Below are 16,642 nucleotides of genomic sequence, written 5' to 3'. Positions count from 1 at the left end.
AGTCTAAAAAAGTGAGAAGCCTGGAATTAATAAATGGAATAGCATTCTTGCTATAAAGAATAAAAAGTGTCAGCTCTCCTTGGCTGAATCTGAATCCGCAATGCCTCAGATTGGACCCTTCTCATGAGTCCCCAAACACTGGGCGTGACCACAGGCTCAGTGGCGGACGCATTGTTTTAGTGCTTTGGCCACGCCCAGAAGTGCCCCGTCCCCACTCAGGTTTTCCCGAGGGGCAGTCATCAATCCTGCTAGCGCCCTTACGGTTGCTTAACGACCCCACCCACGCTGTTTGGACGGTAAATCGGTGCTTGCTATTTACCCTGAGGTGCTGTGGTATCTGTCCAGCTTGTGGCTGCCCCGTCATTGTGCTCAGCCCATTCAGCCAAAGCTCCATGAGGGTTCCACACACACACACAACCGAAGCCCCCAGATTCCGAAGTTCTAGAATTTCTCCCTCTTCTAAGAAGCACAGAAAACACAGCGTGTGGCTTCAAACAGTCAAATTGATGTCCTTTGCAAACACCCTTTGGAGAGGCGATGTGCTGTGTGGAAAGAAAGCCAAAGTTCAGAGCTGAGGCCAGGCTGTGGCCCCTAATTAATGTCGAGCAGATCATGGGCCTCAGTTTCCCCGTCCCTGAAAATTCGGGCATTGGCCCAGAGGGTCTCTAAGAATCTGTCCAACATCAAAAGTACCATGAAGCTTCCTGAATTTCCACACTGCAGTTTTACTGCCGGGTTTTTCTTTTCTTTTAGTCAGAGATCTGACATCCCTAGAATTGAAAGGGCTTGTGTCACTAACTCCTGGAGCACAAATCATAAAATGAAGATGCTTAAAAGAGGTCAGGTCAGATGGACCGAGTGTTAAAATTGGTTATGCTGGCCAGACCCATGTGGCTCAGTGGCTGAGTGTCAACCTATGAACCGGGAGGTCGTGGTTCAATTCCCGGTCAGAACACATGCCTGGGCTCAATCCTCAGTAGAGGGCATGGAGGAGGCAGCCGATCAATGATGCTCTCTCATCATTGATGTTTCTATCTCTCTCTCCCTCTCCCTTCCTCTCTGAAATCAGTAAAAATATTTTTAAGAGAAAATAATTGCTAATGCCGGTGTTCACTCATGTTGAGATCAATTGAAACTATCTTCCTCCTAATTCCCTTTACCCCATGACTCAGGAGGAAGCAGAGCATGGGAGGTCATGGCCCTGTCCCTGAGGAAGTCAGACATCCTGGAATTAGACCTCAGCGTGGCCACCCAGAGTGGGGACAGGAAGAGAGAGAGAGAGAGAGAATGGGGAAGGAGGACAGGAAGAGAAAGAGAGAGTTGGGGGAGAGAAGAAGAGAGAGAAGGAAGGAAGGAAGGAAGGAAGGAAGGAAGGAAGGAAGGAAGGAAGGAAGGAAGGAAGGAAGGAAGGAAAAGAGAGAAAAAATAGGGGTCAAATGAATAACACTATAAGTTTTGAGTTTTGAGTCAATTACAATCTATTCAATTACTTCTAATTTAGATATAGAGGCTCCATCTAAAGGTGAAGAAATGGGGTTTGTGGGGGCTCTCCCCACTCAAGAGCCTTTCACTCAGTCTAGCTGTCTCATACGTACTCGTAGCCTGGGTCAGCGATCTCCACAGTGGAGTGTGGGAGAAAAACCGAAAACTTACATTTTACATTATATTTATTTTAACCCTTCTGTAATTTTGAACTGGGGTTAGTAAAACAATGCATCTCTATAAGATAAACAGACATGCGTGTTGGAGGTTCATGTTCAAAATGTTTGTACTGATAGGAACATAATCAACATCACCTGAAGACCAATGGCCTGGGTGCGCATTAACCTTCTAACAGCAAAGTGCCTCTTACAATCAGCTGGGTTCCTAATGAGCTACTTACATAAACATGATCAATAACGGTTCCGTGGGTATTTTTGTCCAAAAGGACAGTCTCTTGACTTTTTCCAAGATTTTAGCACAAACCCACATTCATAGGAGCATATTTGGAAAAGTATGAAGAAAATTAACATGCACAACCCCAGCCCATGTTTATAAAAAGAGAGATCTTTCACTTTTGAGATCTGGAGATCATTTTCAATTTTGCTTGAAAACTCTATAGGGTGCTGAAAAGTCACCTGCTACGTCAGCAGACCTGAAGTCGGACAAAGCCACCTTTGTACCCCAGGAGACCCAAGGGGCAGCCAAGAATCCTACACCCACAGAAACAGCAAAGGAGGGTGCCAAGCAGAAGGGGGGGCCCTCCCCTCTGCCTCTGGGCAAACTGTTCTGGAAAAAGGTAAGTGCTGGTCTCAAGATGTGGAGAGGGCGCGGGGCCGGGATGACTTGAGAAGTTATTTCCGTTGGGCCAATCAGTGAACTCAGCAACGTGTGGTGTTTCTTTCTCTTCTGCAAAATGACTCAAGTGGCCATTGAGTGGAAGACTTGCTCATTGACTCAGAATGACATGCCTCGCATAGTATAAACATGTGTTTCGTGGGAAAGGAAGGGAAAGGAACAAGGAGAATACTTCATTCTTGGAATTACTCCTGTTCATGACTGCGGGTTGTGGTATTTCATGACTTCATTGTCTTTTGAAAATCACTTATTACTTGACCTCCACCCCCACCCCCACCCCCTGGCTTCCTCTGAGCGCTCTCTCCCTGGCGAGATGAGCCACCGCTGGGCTCTGTTTGCCCCTCCAGATGTAAGCAGTCACTAGAAGCACCAGGTTTCACACTCCTTTGGAAAAGCCAAGGTGTCCACCGGCTTCCCACGGGGCAAGCACACAGCGTGCTCTGTGGTGGGAAAATGTAAACCACGGTCTGATTTGTTCCTCTCTAGAACGGAGGAGCCGTGCGAGGGAATGGTTTGGGTGGGGCTGAGTCATTCTGAGAGCTATTGCTTGGTCATCACAGCTGCCCCACAAGTTCCCAAGTCTTGCGTGTTTTCAATGTGGCCAAACGATGAGCAAGACGTGGTGGGTGAGGTGGGCGGTGGGTGTGATCCGTAGAGCTGGGAAAATCCAATTTAACAATTTCATCAAAACCCATGCCACTTGCACACCCGGCCAGGCAGGTGATGATACAGGTGCCGCTGTGGAGTTAGTTTATTCTCTCGTCTGGAATCCTGGATTCCTAGCTGGATTTCTGAATGTCCTCCCTGTGAGTTTTCCTGTTGTGAGGAATTCTTCCTTCCGGGTTCTGCCCAGAAACAAACTCCAACACCAAGTGAAAACTTTGGATGATGTCATTTGGTGTTCAGTTCAAACCCTCTTCCCTCACCAACCACCGATGACTTATTTTTAAAAATCTTTTATCAGCAATATAATGTAGGGGACAGTTTCTAGTGAGTGACATCCACATAGGGGCGGCAGGGCACATGAGTTTGGTGGCCCATAGTCAAACAGGTTTACTTTTATCCTATCTAATAATAGACAAACATGGTAATTGACCGTACTTTCGATACACCTCCCATTGGCTAATCAGTGTGATATGCAAATTAACCACCAACAAAGATGGCGGCTAATTTGCATACTGCAGGCAGGGCGGGACAGCGCCATCCCACCTGGCCTGCCCCCATCTTGGCCTGCTATCTGCAACCCGGGGTGGCAGGCGTCCCATGTGCGACCCAACCCTGGGCGGCCGGGCGGGGCAGCAAAGGCTTGAAGGTGGCTCCGGCTGGAGTGAAGGCCTGGGTCCCAGGTGCCGGAGGAAAACCAGTGCCGGCAGCCAGGGGAAGGGAAGGCCTATTGCACGAATTTTTTCATGCAACAGGCCTCTAGTTTAAATATATATAAATTTAAAGTGTATTAGGAAAAACAGAACTGGCACATTGAACTTGGTTTAACATATCTTTTGTTCAAGGTAAGAGATAGGTTTCAAAAGCAGCCCAGTTGCAAGGCAAGTGCAGCATAAGTCATGGTACTGACAGTAAGTAAGTAAAGGTAAAGTGGGTCCTCCAGGAAGCAGACCCCGAGACAGAATCCATGTGTAAGAGGAGAATGAGTGTGAAGGATAACGGGAGTGGCAGGAGGAGGCACAGAGCCTGCCCGCCAATCAGAGCCGGACACCCATGACCTATGACTGAGGGAGGGAATGGAGGGGGAGAAGGTCCCTCAGCCTGAGGGTGGGCTGGGCCAGAGGGGATTCCCAGCACAGACACTGGGCATTCTGGGGCCACGCATTGGGCAGAAATGGCCCAGCACCCCCAGTGCTCAGTCATGGGCTGGGAGTAGCCAGGGAGAGCCGGCCTGGGCATCGAGGATGCTGAAGGTGCCACCTGATGGCGCATACAACAAAGCAAAAACCTCACAGGAGGCCGGCAAGTATCAGCCGTTGGAGGATCCCTTACGTAAGGGTTAAAAGTCTGGTGGCAGACAGATCTGACTTTGAGTCCCAGTCTGCTTGGATGAGCCTCAGTTTCCTAAGCTGTAAAATGCAAATAAGAAGAGCACCACATCATGGAAAGGCAGCCAGGGTTCGGTGAAATAATTCTGGTAAAACCCTAACACGTGCCCAGCGCAGAAGTGGCCGGTGGGCACTGTCCCCAGGTCATGGATTTCCTGGCCTCTGCTCGGGAGGGTTGGGCACTACCCACATCCACTTCTCATCCTTCTGGGCTGCTCAGTTTGGGGGCGCCTCTAAGCCAACAAGCCTCCATGCTTCATCTTTTCTTCCCTTAAGGGTCTATCGGAGGTGTGCTTTTAAATTCAAGCTTCTCCCATGGAGATAAAAGGCGGGTACTGGACATTTATCTCCCTAATAACAGAATTTCATTTATTTCCGTTCCACTCTTTTTTTCCAACATTATCCGGTTTACTTCTTTAGTAGATTATAAAAATTACTAAAAGCTGAATCCCCTGTAAATCTTGTTTTTCCTTCTTTCACTGGGTCAGAAAGAACAGCGCCCACTGGAGGTAAAATGGGGAGATTCACTCCCATGACAGTATTTTTAATCCGTTTCTTTCATCAGTGCTGACTTTTTTTGTGCTAAATACTTTGTGTCAAGTAATCAGCATTGAAAAGACAGCAGTGCCTTTATTGTGTTCGTTAGATTCTACTTATAAGTGAAATCATATGGGTCTTGTCTTTCTCTAAAAAACAAAATAGAAACAGACTCATAGCTTCGGAGAACAGACATGCAGCTGTCAGAGGGGAGGGGGAGGGGCTGGGTGAAAAAGGTGACGGGATTAAGAAAAGACAAAACAAAAGCCTCATAGTCAGACAACCTTATGGGATTGCCAGAGGGAAAGGGGGGTGGGGGAGGCAGAAGAGGGTAAAGGGAGGGTAAATGGTGATGGGAGTTGGTAGTGAACACACAGTACAGTATACTGAGGACATGTTGTAGAATTGCACCCCTGAAACCTAATTTTATTAACCAGTGTCACCCCAATAAATTCAATCAATTGATCAATCAATAAGAAAAGACAGCAGTGGGGAGATTGCTGACCTCTTGCAGTTTACAGTCTCATGGGAACTTCTCTTCTAATTGGAAATAAAATTGAGACCTCTGTTTTCTTTAAATTAAAATAAGTTTAGCATAATACTCTCCAGGTCCCTCCATGCCATCTCAAAGGGTAAGAGATCCTTCTCTTTTACTGCTGATAGTACTCTAAGAGAAATAAGCCAGTCAGAGAAAGACAAGTATCACATGGTCTCATTCACATGTGGAATCTAATGAACAAAATAAACTGATGAACAAAATAGATTCAGAGACATAGAAGCATAGAACAGACTGTCAAATCTCAGAAGGAAGGTAGGGGTAGTGGGTGGGTGCGGAGAGATTAACCAAGGAACTCATATGCATATATGCATAACCCATGGACACAGACAATAGGGTGGTGAAGGCCTGGGGTGAGAGGGCAGGACAGCTAGAAGGGGTCAGTTGGGGAAAAGGGGGATATATGTAATACTTTAAACAATAAAGATAAAAAATAAATAAAGTAATTAATTAAAATGTTTTAGTTATAAAATCGTTCTTGTAAAAATTCTGTAAAATGCTGAGAAGCACTAGAAAATTCTGGTGTTTCCAGCCACAAACCCGCCGTGCAAGCTGCTCCAGACATGGGCTCTGAGCAGGTGTTTCTGACATGTGACCAACACGGAAGGGGCAGGAGCCCAGCCGCTCATTTACCCAATTATCCCAACTGGATATGTCAGCCCCTGCTGGCCTAACGGCGACATGGACGGCCAGTGTGCAAGTGTACAGAAATGTGCGAAAGGGGTTTGTGCAGCTCTTGGACGCTGCCCTAGAAGGTAACCAATCACCTCCTTTTCCCAACCCCCACTCCTCAGTGACACTGAGAAGAAGGTCTCCCTTGCTATTGGCAGGCACCTCTCTCTGTGCCACACGTGCCCACCTCCCTTTCAACAGGACTTTAAATAGAACTTAATGGGCATTTGTGAAACATCAGAAAGACCTGGAAGTCTGAGATCTGACAACGATCACAGAAGCATCGTGTCCCATAGCAGCTCCTGCTTCTCACCATCGCCTCCACCAGGTTCCCAGTCCCATCTCGAACACCGTGAGCAACAACGGCCAAGACTCCCCAGGCACGGAAACCAGACACAAGCTAAGCTCATCCCAGCCAGCTGGGCGGCAAAGAGGCTTGAAGAACTGAAAACTGCTCTTCGGAAATGGTGGGAAGACTGTCTCCACCTAAAGCAGGCAGTATATTGCCTCTTGGAACTTTGGCAGGTCAGGTTTGAGGCGGTCTGGCTTTCAAAATATTGGTTAATTCCTCACCTGTTCATAATATTAAGTAGCATGCAACTGTTCTCAAGGAGAAAGGGTATAATTCCAAGAAAACTACACTTCTGAATGGCCTATGGTTTCTTGACAATCAGAAACTTCCAGAAAACCCACAATCCTTTTTAGGGGCATGTTTGTGCCCAGGTAAATGTCAGTATGAGAAGGAGATAAATACAATAAATGATCCACACCGAAGTCTAGAGAGAAAGAAGTCTGGTAATGGGAAAAGACACTCAAACAGACACCCACCACCACCAAAAAAAAAAAAAAAGTGTTTCTGATCCTGGAAGTCATCGTGGCAGGAGGAAAACTTGGTCCTAAGAACCACCTCCACCACTTTTTAGCTGTTCCACCTGGGACAAGTGACTGCCCCTCTCTGAGCCTGTTTCCTGCTGAGTAAATGAGGGTCCCCATTCTTGCCGCTCGGGGCCACAGTAAGTGAGAGAACGTATACAAAGCGCCAAGGGCAAAAGATGGATTTGTAAATGTCAGTTCCCGTCTCCCCTTCCATTGGATGTGTTAAAGGTAAAAATAAAGGCAGGACTGGGAACTAAGTAGATATGGGGAGGAGTTCTTAACCTGAATCCAAGAGCAGAGATGTGAGAGTGAATGAACACCCGGAAACCAGGTGCAGAATATGTTCTTCATGCTCACTTTCCGGGAAGACAGCCCAGATCTGTCCAGTGAACCTGGACTGACGTGGTCTGTAAACACCACCACCCAGAAAGTTTAGGAACAGCTGCAGGAAAGATGCAAAGGTGAGCTCTGCAGCTGGAGCTTGGCAAACCAACACAATGATTGTGGCACCGGCTTTGGATAGGATTGGGATAACTCTGCTCCTGTTTCGGACAGGACAGGGAGTAACCGTGTCTGAACTTGGATGTGTTGGGCCCCAGCCCTCTTCTGTCCATTGACGTGTTTTACCAGAATTAGGCTTGGACATAGGAACGTGGCCCCTATTGAGGGCTGATGTGAGTAGCTTCTGCCTCTGGCCACTGTGCAATGGTCAGGACAAGGCTGAGGGCCTGCTTGTTACTCGGCGCCTGCTGCTCTCTGAGGACCGTGGATGACTCTCTCTGGTCCTGCTGCAGAATTTTCCTGACCATCATTTGTTTTTACCTAACAGTGCCCATGTATTGTGCGACCGAACATATTTCCCCCTTTGCAACAGCTACCAGGACATGTCACCATAAACGTGTTACAGCCAAGACTGCGGCTTGTGCTCTCTATAGTGACCCCTCTCCTGGCTGCATCTGGCTGTTCATTTTGCCTTTGTTGCATTTAAAACTACATAACGTATATGATCTTGCTCTTCCGTGTACATTTGTGTCAGCTCCTTCGAGTTCTTTCTGGAACAAGGCACATAAGCAACGTCCTGGAGTTGCACCCGGAGGCTGTCAGCCCCGGTGTCTGTAACGTTCTGACTCTCGCTTTTGTTTTTATTTTCCCTTCAGTCGGTTAAAGAGGAGCCCGTCCCCACAGGTGCAGAGGAGAATGTAAGTGACGCATGATGCGACAGACTCATTCCATTCTCATCTGCATGTTGGACAGGGGCCCCTCAGTTGTGTTCCTGCATGCTCCCAGGGTTGCTCCTCTGCTGTGGACTCTTTCACCCTTGCACGGGATCAGGGACCTCTGGGGAATGAGTTGGGTGAACATTTGTAATGCCCATTGAATCAGTGCCAACTAAGTGCAAAATCAGAGCATGCGCTTTTATCATTTGTTATCCTTTAGGGGCTGAAAGAGTCTACTAACTGTAAGAGCATCTTTATACTTCCTTCCGGGACAAGGATGCCGCACCCACTCTGCTCCATTCGGCTCTGGTTGCTTCTTTTCTTTCACGTTCATTTGCATGACAACCCAGATTCTCTACTAACGGTGGGTGGTACCCAGGACAGGCACTTGCCCCAGGCATGAGAGCCTCTTGCGGCAATAGGTGCTGAGACTGTTGGTCTTGGGTGGGAGAGCCAACTCCGTGAGTCTGTACCTGAGAGACTTAGGTGGAGCCCCACTGTCTTTTTGGCCTTGATCTTCAGAGCAATGGCCAAAGTTTTCAAGACTGTGCACTCATGTCTGAAGGAGCTGGCTGCACACCAGACGCCACAAAAATGTTATCTTTCCAAAGCATCTTCCCGGGAATGAATGAATTGGCCTCGTGCTCTGAAAGTGGCAGTCCCTGGAAACTTTAATGAGTGGGGATGGTGAGTTCACTGCTCCTCAACTTAGAAACCGAGCACCATCGTTTTGCCGGAGCAAAATATACTCCGCTCTTCTGGGTGTCTCTTGCGTACTTGCCACGGATAGGGTTGCGTTTTCGTTTTCATTTAGTTGCTGGAACTGAACAAATACTGAAAATCCAAGCACATTCCAGAAATGTTGTTGGTGATGTGGAATAGAAATTAGAATGGCTATGTTACCATTTTTGTGTGTGTGTTTTTCTCTGCAAAAACTTCGTGGCCCTGAGTTTTTTTGCAGAGAAACTTCCTTTAGGCATTCGTGAGTGGTGGCCTGTCTGAAGCACCGGGTCTCTCACAGCTCACAGGCCGCGATGCAGAGTTAATGTCTAGTGGGCAAACAGGAAGTATTTCACTTTCTAGTGAGGAATTTAAAACAGGAATATAAACATGAGTTAAATTACTGATACCAAAGATAAATGCAAAAGCTGAGAGATAAATGAAAAAAAAGCAAAATATTTTCTCAAGAAAATAAAGAAGCATTACAAAAATTGGCTATAAATCAGTTTACAAAACTCACAGCTCTAGTAAAAACTGTATAAACCAAATTTTAAGAGTAAGTATGGTATAATATTTGAGGCAGAAAGTGACACTGTATTTTGCTAAAATATGTATCTTCATGCAACATCTAATATCCCTTCCTGGCATCAAGCAAGGGGGATTTAATCCTAAATTATAGTGTAAATCTGACTCTAATTGTGTTCATTAAAATGTGCAGATGCAATCATACATTCTAAATAAGGAACAACTTTTTCCAAAGCCCTGGCCTGGAAGGAAATCAGAAAACTATCCAAATAAAAGTGAAATTCTCATGTCTATATATGCAAATAAGCTCCTAATTTAGCTTAAATCCTTCTGGGTTTCCACTGGACTTTCCTTGGCTGCTGAAAGCCAACTTTTTGGGGAGTCTTTTTTTTAGAATAGATTCTGGTCCAGGATTTATGAGTTGACACCTGGCAACCTTAAGAAAGGCCCAGCAAGAGAACCATTGGCAAGCAGTCAAGTTGATTTATAGAGGTATCACCATACAACCTGATCGCTTTATTATGTGAGTAATTTTCCCTCCAGCCCTGCCTCAAAACGAGAATAATTCCGAACCAGAGTCAGTGAATCAGACTGTTCATTACTTACCTAAGGCCATTTCTCTTTCTCCTCTTGTCTTCCCTTGATCTTAGGCAAGGTTGGTAACTACTACATCCCCAAAGTATTTGATCATGATTAGTCTAAACCAATAATTCCATATTCTTCCCCAGTAATCAGTGTAGGAGTAAAAATGTTACTGAATTTTGGCCAATGAAATGGCTCCTGAGGTAGGGAATTAAAGTACAGAAGTTCATTTGGAGCAAAATCTTTTGCTGTGATCTTCCTTCCTTCTTAGGACCCTGGGTGGAGGATGTGATGCCTGGACCTGTGGCAGCTACTTTATATCCATGAGGTAGCAAATAAAAGCCAGCATGCCAAGGATGTCAGAGCCAAAGGGTAGAAAGAGCTCAGGTTCTCAGAGAAATTGTGGAGCCACTAAACCAATCCCAGAACTTCCGACTTTCAAACGTTTTGTTCCATAGCATTATTGGTTAAATTGCCATTAGATATTCAGTTACTGGTAGACAACTTCATCCTCACCGAAATGACTCCTGACCTGCGGTGTGATGTTGGCCAAGTCATTCAGTCATTCCGATGCTTCCCCTGTCGGTAGAGATAACGCTGCCTGCGCTGAGCTGTCTCTGAACTACTTACTGAGGCCTGTATTAAACTGCCTTGCACAGTGACAGGCGCAGCAACAGGCAGTTATTAGCATCATCTCTAATCGGGGCGCATGTGCATGGGGGTGATTCCAGGGAACCTGTGCCCATGGGGCAAACAGCTCTCTTAACAGCACACGCAACAGCAGGAGTGTGAACTGAGCGTATCACGCACCAGGCGCTGTTCTAGACACTTTACCTGCTTTGCCCGGTTTGATGCTGAAAATAGCTTTCTGATGTGTATGCCGTTCCCATGGAAAGGTGAGCAAATGCAGGCCCAGCGATGCTGAGTGGGGCCTTGGCAGGTGAGAGCCGCTGGGAGGGGCAGAGTCGGACTTAGGCCCAGGCAGGCTGGTGCCGGAGGCTGCGCTCATAATCACCGTGTCCGCTGGCTGCACTGCAGGCTGACCCAGGGATCCTGTGGCTGAAGCGTATTGTTCAGAAATGCAATTGAATTAAATCGGGCCTAGACGTGGGAGCCCACGCCCACCCCTGACTGCCAGGCCAGTCTCTCCTTTGGCTCCAGTCTGAGCTGGTTTCCTAAAGCCGGAACCGGGTCCCAGGCCCCGCAGAAGCCTCCTCGCAAACCTGTTTTCTTTGGCTGGCCCAGTGCTTTATTCTTCGAATCCCTGTAGATGGGGCAACCTGTCTTTTGTTCATGGCAGTTCCCACCACTCCTCCTTGTCTTCTATCTGGTCAGTCCGAGCTAAGATCCCCTGCTGAAAGCCAGCGTCTTGGCTCCTGGGACTTTTGAGTTTGTAACTCTCCCACCGAGATCTTTGTTTACAAAGCGAAGATGCTGGAAGTCATGCCAATATTTTAAGAAAGAAAAGGTGGGGGAAACAGCTGAGATTTAACTGCCTCATTTCGGGGTGTTCCTGCGTGCTGATGTGTTGGTGGATAGACAACTTCCTACTCCCGTTGACAATACTGAGATAGGTGCCCAAGGTCATCATTTGGGTCATTTGCAAATCCTGAAGGACAGGAGAGGGGTTTCCCCACAGCATGCTCTGCTTTGGAAGTAAGTTCCTCCCCCTCCTCCCTGCAGTGAGGACAAGATGGAGGAAGCTGGGGTCTGGCACCAGGAAACCAAATACTGCTTCCCTCCAAGGCAGGGACAGCAACCGTATGTCAAGGGCCAGAGAGTCAAGATTTTAGACTTCACAGGCCACACACAGTCTCTGATGGACATTTCTATCAGTTAAAAAAATATTTACAACCTTTAAAAATGTGAACCCATTCTTAGTTTGGAGGCCATACCTCAACGGACTCAGATGGATCTGGTAATGGTTTGCCAATCCTGCCTGAGGAAACAAACTAGCAAACAAAAGTTATAAACCCTCTCAGTTAACTTTGGAACCTGTTGCAGGAATGAAAGCCAATGCAGAAACTGCCCCAGATGTGACCACGGCCTGGCACAAAGGCAGGCCATGCACAAGGACACGTGTGGGATCAGAGGCAGGTGACCCGGACCTCCCAGCTGTGCACCAGGGCTGGCCAGCATCCCCACAGACAATCAGGGACACTGAGCTCACCAGGCACCATGCTGGGGGCCGTAAGCAACTTTGCCAAGTTCATTTCTCTTCTGAAAGTCTGAACTTGAGCTAAGCAACAATGATGGTCTGGGGTGGAGGAGGAAATGAGTTAGTGAGGACGTGGAGTCTATTGATGGAGGGGCTTTCACATGATCCTTTCCGCACAGAGGACAGTTACCCCCAGGTGGAGGGAGCCAGGATGCGGAGTGGAAGTTGTCAAGGCCATGGTCTCTGAAGCCGAACACTTAGGGGGCTGATTCCCCCAATATTTACACAGGCAGGTGCAGGTCACCTACCACACACCAGAGATGGGCCTCCTAGAAGGGGAGGCGTTTGGAGCAGCTTTGAGGGCCCGTCCCCAAATGGCACTTCCTGTCTAAGCTTGTACCTTCCTGGGGCGGGTTTTGCCTCCCAGGCCGGCTGTTGGCAGCTATGGAGAAGGCGGCTATGAGCGCACCTTGTAAGACATGAGTGCTCCCTCTTGAAGATGTGCCTGCGTAGAAACGGTCATAGACATAAACCTGTAGCCACTGGGTGGATGCAGGGCAACCAGGACCCCGCTTTATAAAACATGGTTGGGGGCAATGTTTTTTTACTGTCTTATTACCTGGCAAAACAATCCAGGTGGTGTGTGAATCACTGGTAGAGGTTAGAAGGTCCCAGGAAGTAGACTCCGCCTTACAAACGGTGGATCTCAACGAAGAGGCGGAGGCCACACCTGCACCCCCAGAAGGAAAACTCAAAAGAGAAGAACGCAAGCCACCGACAAACTCCCTGATGGCGTTCCTCAGACAAATGGTAAGCCGCTCGCTTCCGGTGCAGGCAAACCCGAACCCCTCATGCAGCTTCCGAGGCTAAAATCGCATGTACACGTGCATGAGATAGAATTGTAGGCAGGGTGGAGGGCATGTGAATTGTGCGGTGAGAAAATTCCCTTTTATGCTTCAGATTCAATCACAGAGAAAGTCTGTTTATTGCTAATCCTATATAATAAAGAGGGAATATGCAAATTGATCGTCTCTCTGTCACAAAGATGGCAGCACCCACAGCGGAGGCGGTGTTTCCGTAATGAGCCTTAACCCTTAACAAGCAATCAGCAGGGACCTGAGACTGCACCCTGTCACAAAGATGGCAGCACCCACAGCGGAGGGGGACCTCAGGCCAAGCCCCCTGCCCCAGCACCAGACCAGGGGACCTGAGGCTGCGCCCCCCCACCCAGGGGGCTTGACAAGGGTGGGACTAGCCAGGTCTGGATCTCACCCAATGGGGGTGGGGCCAGCTGGGTCTGGGTCTCACGAGATTTTGAGGCACACGTGGGTGGGTGGGGACTTGACTCTGGGTCCCGTGGTGCACCCCAGACTCTGACAGGAGAAAGATTTTCATATACATTTTACTAATTTCCTTCTATTCTGACACTTCTGTTATAGAGAAAGGGCAAATAGCAATATTAAAATATTTCCTCTAATTAATCCCCTTTTAGTGTGCATGAACTTCGTGCACCAGGCCACTAGTATTTCATAACCTTTTGTTAACCTCTACCAACCCCTTTTTTAAAAATATGTTTTTTATTGATTTCAGAGAGAGGAAGGGAGAGGGAGAGAGAAACATCGATGCAAGAACATCCATCGGTTGCCTCCTGCACACCCCCCACCAGGGCTTGTGCCCCAACAGGGAATCAAGGTGCCCTCTTTGTAACAGGATGATGCTCAACCAACTGAGCCACACCAGTCAGGGCTCTACTAACTCCTTTCTTAACAAAGAAAGAGCTGGCCTTGGGTCCTGAGTTTCAGCAGACAACAGTATCCACCTAGAAGTTAATATTATTGTTTACTTTTATTTATTTGTGAAGGTTCTACCTGTTTATGGCAAAAGACACTGCTTTTCTTATTACAGGAATTATATATGGTTTCCTTTGAAAACACATTTATGACATAAAGAACATAGGCATTTTTAAAGGATTAAGTAATGAATAGTCAAAGTTACATATTGATGTTGGAAAATTCTGAAGGTGACACAAACTTGGATAAAGCTGACTTATAGATATTCAAATAAGGAAATGAGAACATAATTTTCTAAGAATGAATATGTATAACTTAGTTGGTAAATTCGCCATGCTCGTAGTTATATAGAATGGAAAGAATTCAGGCATACAGCCTTTGGTGTCTATAAAGCATCATCCACATTAAATACCTAAAGATCCAAGAACTTAAATAATATAATGAACTAACACCCAAATCAGTTGGAAGACAAAAGGCAAAAATGCATGTAAAAGGTCATTGGTTTAATTCTCTTTTAATGAAAAACAAGAATTTCATTATTGTGTGCCTTCATGTTCATGAGTATTTGGGAATTTAATCCTTTAAGGAAGCAACTCTAATTTCACAGGCCCAACCTGTTAAAGAATTCTTTCTAGTCCTCAAAACAAAACAACACAACACCCTTGCCAGTGGGAGTTGAGGCATATGCGAAATAACTCTTAGAAACTGTTGGCAGGAACTGTTCTCTTTCGTTGCTGGTTTCTCATGGAGAAACTGCGTAGGCGTGGGCAGCCTATGTGGCTGGAACCCCATCCATATTCCTGGCCATTTGCTCTGCAATTTGGCACTGAAAATGGGGATCAAGATTGGAGATGTTTAAACCAATTTGTACACAATGTCAGGAAAGAAAAGAACATTTGGCCTGTTTCTGGAAACCCACCTGCATCACAAATGGGGTCCCCAAATAGCTCGTCAGAGCCTTGAGTGTGATCCAGCTGGCCCATGTCTGAATGGAGTTGAGAGATAACATGTATGTCAAACAGAATGACTTTCTCTTCCAAATAACCAACATGCTCAACTTCTTCACTTAAAAGAGAGGAAAACACAAGAGACTCCAAATAAAGCATGAAAGACGTGTAAACCATCCATTCAAAACAAATCCTTACATTCCAGTGAGTCCCACATTACTTAAATTCATCCTCCAGAGCTATCCATTGCTTGGTGATATTTTCTAGCAGTAGAAACTGGGTAATCTGAACTGTTAGGGGAACAAAATTGGAAACAAAAGTCCTTTGGAATTGATTTTCCATAGGGTAGGGATAAAGGTAGAAGACTTTTATTTTCCGAAGCAGACTTCAGGGGATTCATAGTGTCAGGTCTCACAATGTCCATTGTTTTTAATATCTGTTGCCCAAGAAAAGGGTGGTGCCTGGGAGCTTAAACATTGTTCCTTTGATTGTGTAAACTCCAAAGCTTCCATGACTGTTGGGATTTCCCCTAAAATTCCAGATATCCTAATGACCCTTGTCTTACATTCTGTTTTGATTTCATTATAACATTATATTACTACTAGAGGCCCGATGCACAAAATTCATGCAAGGGGCTTGGCCCTCACACCCCGGCTTCATCCAGAAGGTCATTCAGCTGTCTGGTCTAATTAGCATATTACACTTTTATTATTATAGATTGTGGTTAATTCAAATCCACAAAAGACTTGGGTTTGCTAGTTTACCACAATCCCCACTACTTCCTATTGTCACATCCAGCCCAGCTCACTCATTTATGCCGCTGGCCCTACCCCTGTGAGCATTTGAGTTTGAGGCCCCTGATACAGAGCCACATCATCCTTTATAACAACTTCATTGAGTCTCCTTGTCTGGATTTATTAGACTCTGATTCGCCCTTGCTCTGTTGGTGGACAATTGGCTTGTTTCCAGCTCGTTGCATTTCATTCATTCACTTATTGAACAAATAATTATTGAGCACCCACTTTACTCAGGCACAAGGGATACAGCCGTGAGCATCAGACATGGTTCTTGTCCTCATGGAGACGAAAGCTAAGGAAGAAAACAGGCGTTTATTTTTCTCTCTCTGACGCATTGAGCGAGCACAAACCATGTGTCTTACACACAAGGTCTCACCTACTTCGCTAACTGGCATGAACACCCCTGCCCCCTGCTTTTATGCATCTGTGTTAATATGTCTTTAGTGTAGCCTCCTGGAAGTCAGCTTCAGCAATTATTTTGAAGAAATATTTTTAGATTATATGTAATGGCTTCCAAACTAATCTAAAGTCTTTGTATTTATGCAGGAAGGAAAAAAATAAACTGCTCTAAGGGCTTGAAAATAGAGTCAGTACCTGGTCCATCCCTATGGCATTCTTTGTTTTTTGTGTTGTTGTTTTGTTTTGTTTTGTTTTTTGAGTAAAATAAGGAAATGTTTCCACTGATTTTAGATATTGTTACATAATATAGTTTTTTTTAAAATAATTGACTTAATAGAAGAGAAAACTCAATTTCAAATGAATCCCCTTGTTTGTAAGCTATGTCTCCAGTCACCAGATCATTGACTTTCCACCTTCTAGTCTTTGTCACCCTTAAGTTTCCTTCAGATAATGCATTCACCATCCCATGACAAAGTAA

General features: G+C 46.2%; 1 protein-coding gene across 2 annotated transcripts in view; it reads left to right on the top strand.

Annotated features, from left to right (window-relative positions):
- The window catches only part of BCAS1 (breast carcinoma amplified sequence 1), a 61,030-nt gene that overhangs the window by 33,871 nt on the left and 10,517 nt on the right, over positions 1-16,642 (top strand). Inside the window, exons 6-8 of one of the 2 annotated variants that reach the window (XM_023762729.1) lie at positions 2,102-2,278; positions 8,187-8,228; positions 12,868-13,041. In XM_023762729.1, coding sequence (XP_023618497.1) covers positions 2,102-2,278; positions 8,187-8,228; positions 12,868-13,041 — 393 coding nt within the window. The remainder of the gene's footprint in view (positions 1-2,101; positions 2,279-8,186; positions 8,229-12,867; positions 13,042-16,642) is intronic. The other variant, XM_023762730.1, reaches the window with a different exon arrangement.

Source organism: Myotis lucifugus, unplaced genomic scaffold (assembly GCF_000147115.1).
Source record: "Myotis lucifugus unplaced genomic scaffold, Myoluc2.0 scaffold_258, whole genome shotgun sequence".
Lineage (NCBI taxonomy): Eukaryota > Metazoa > Chordata > Mammalia > Chiroptera > Vespertilionidae > Myotis > Myotis lucifugus.
The sequence above is the reverse complement of the archived record's forward strand: the minus strand, read 5'-3'. Positions and strand labels throughout refer to the sequence as shown.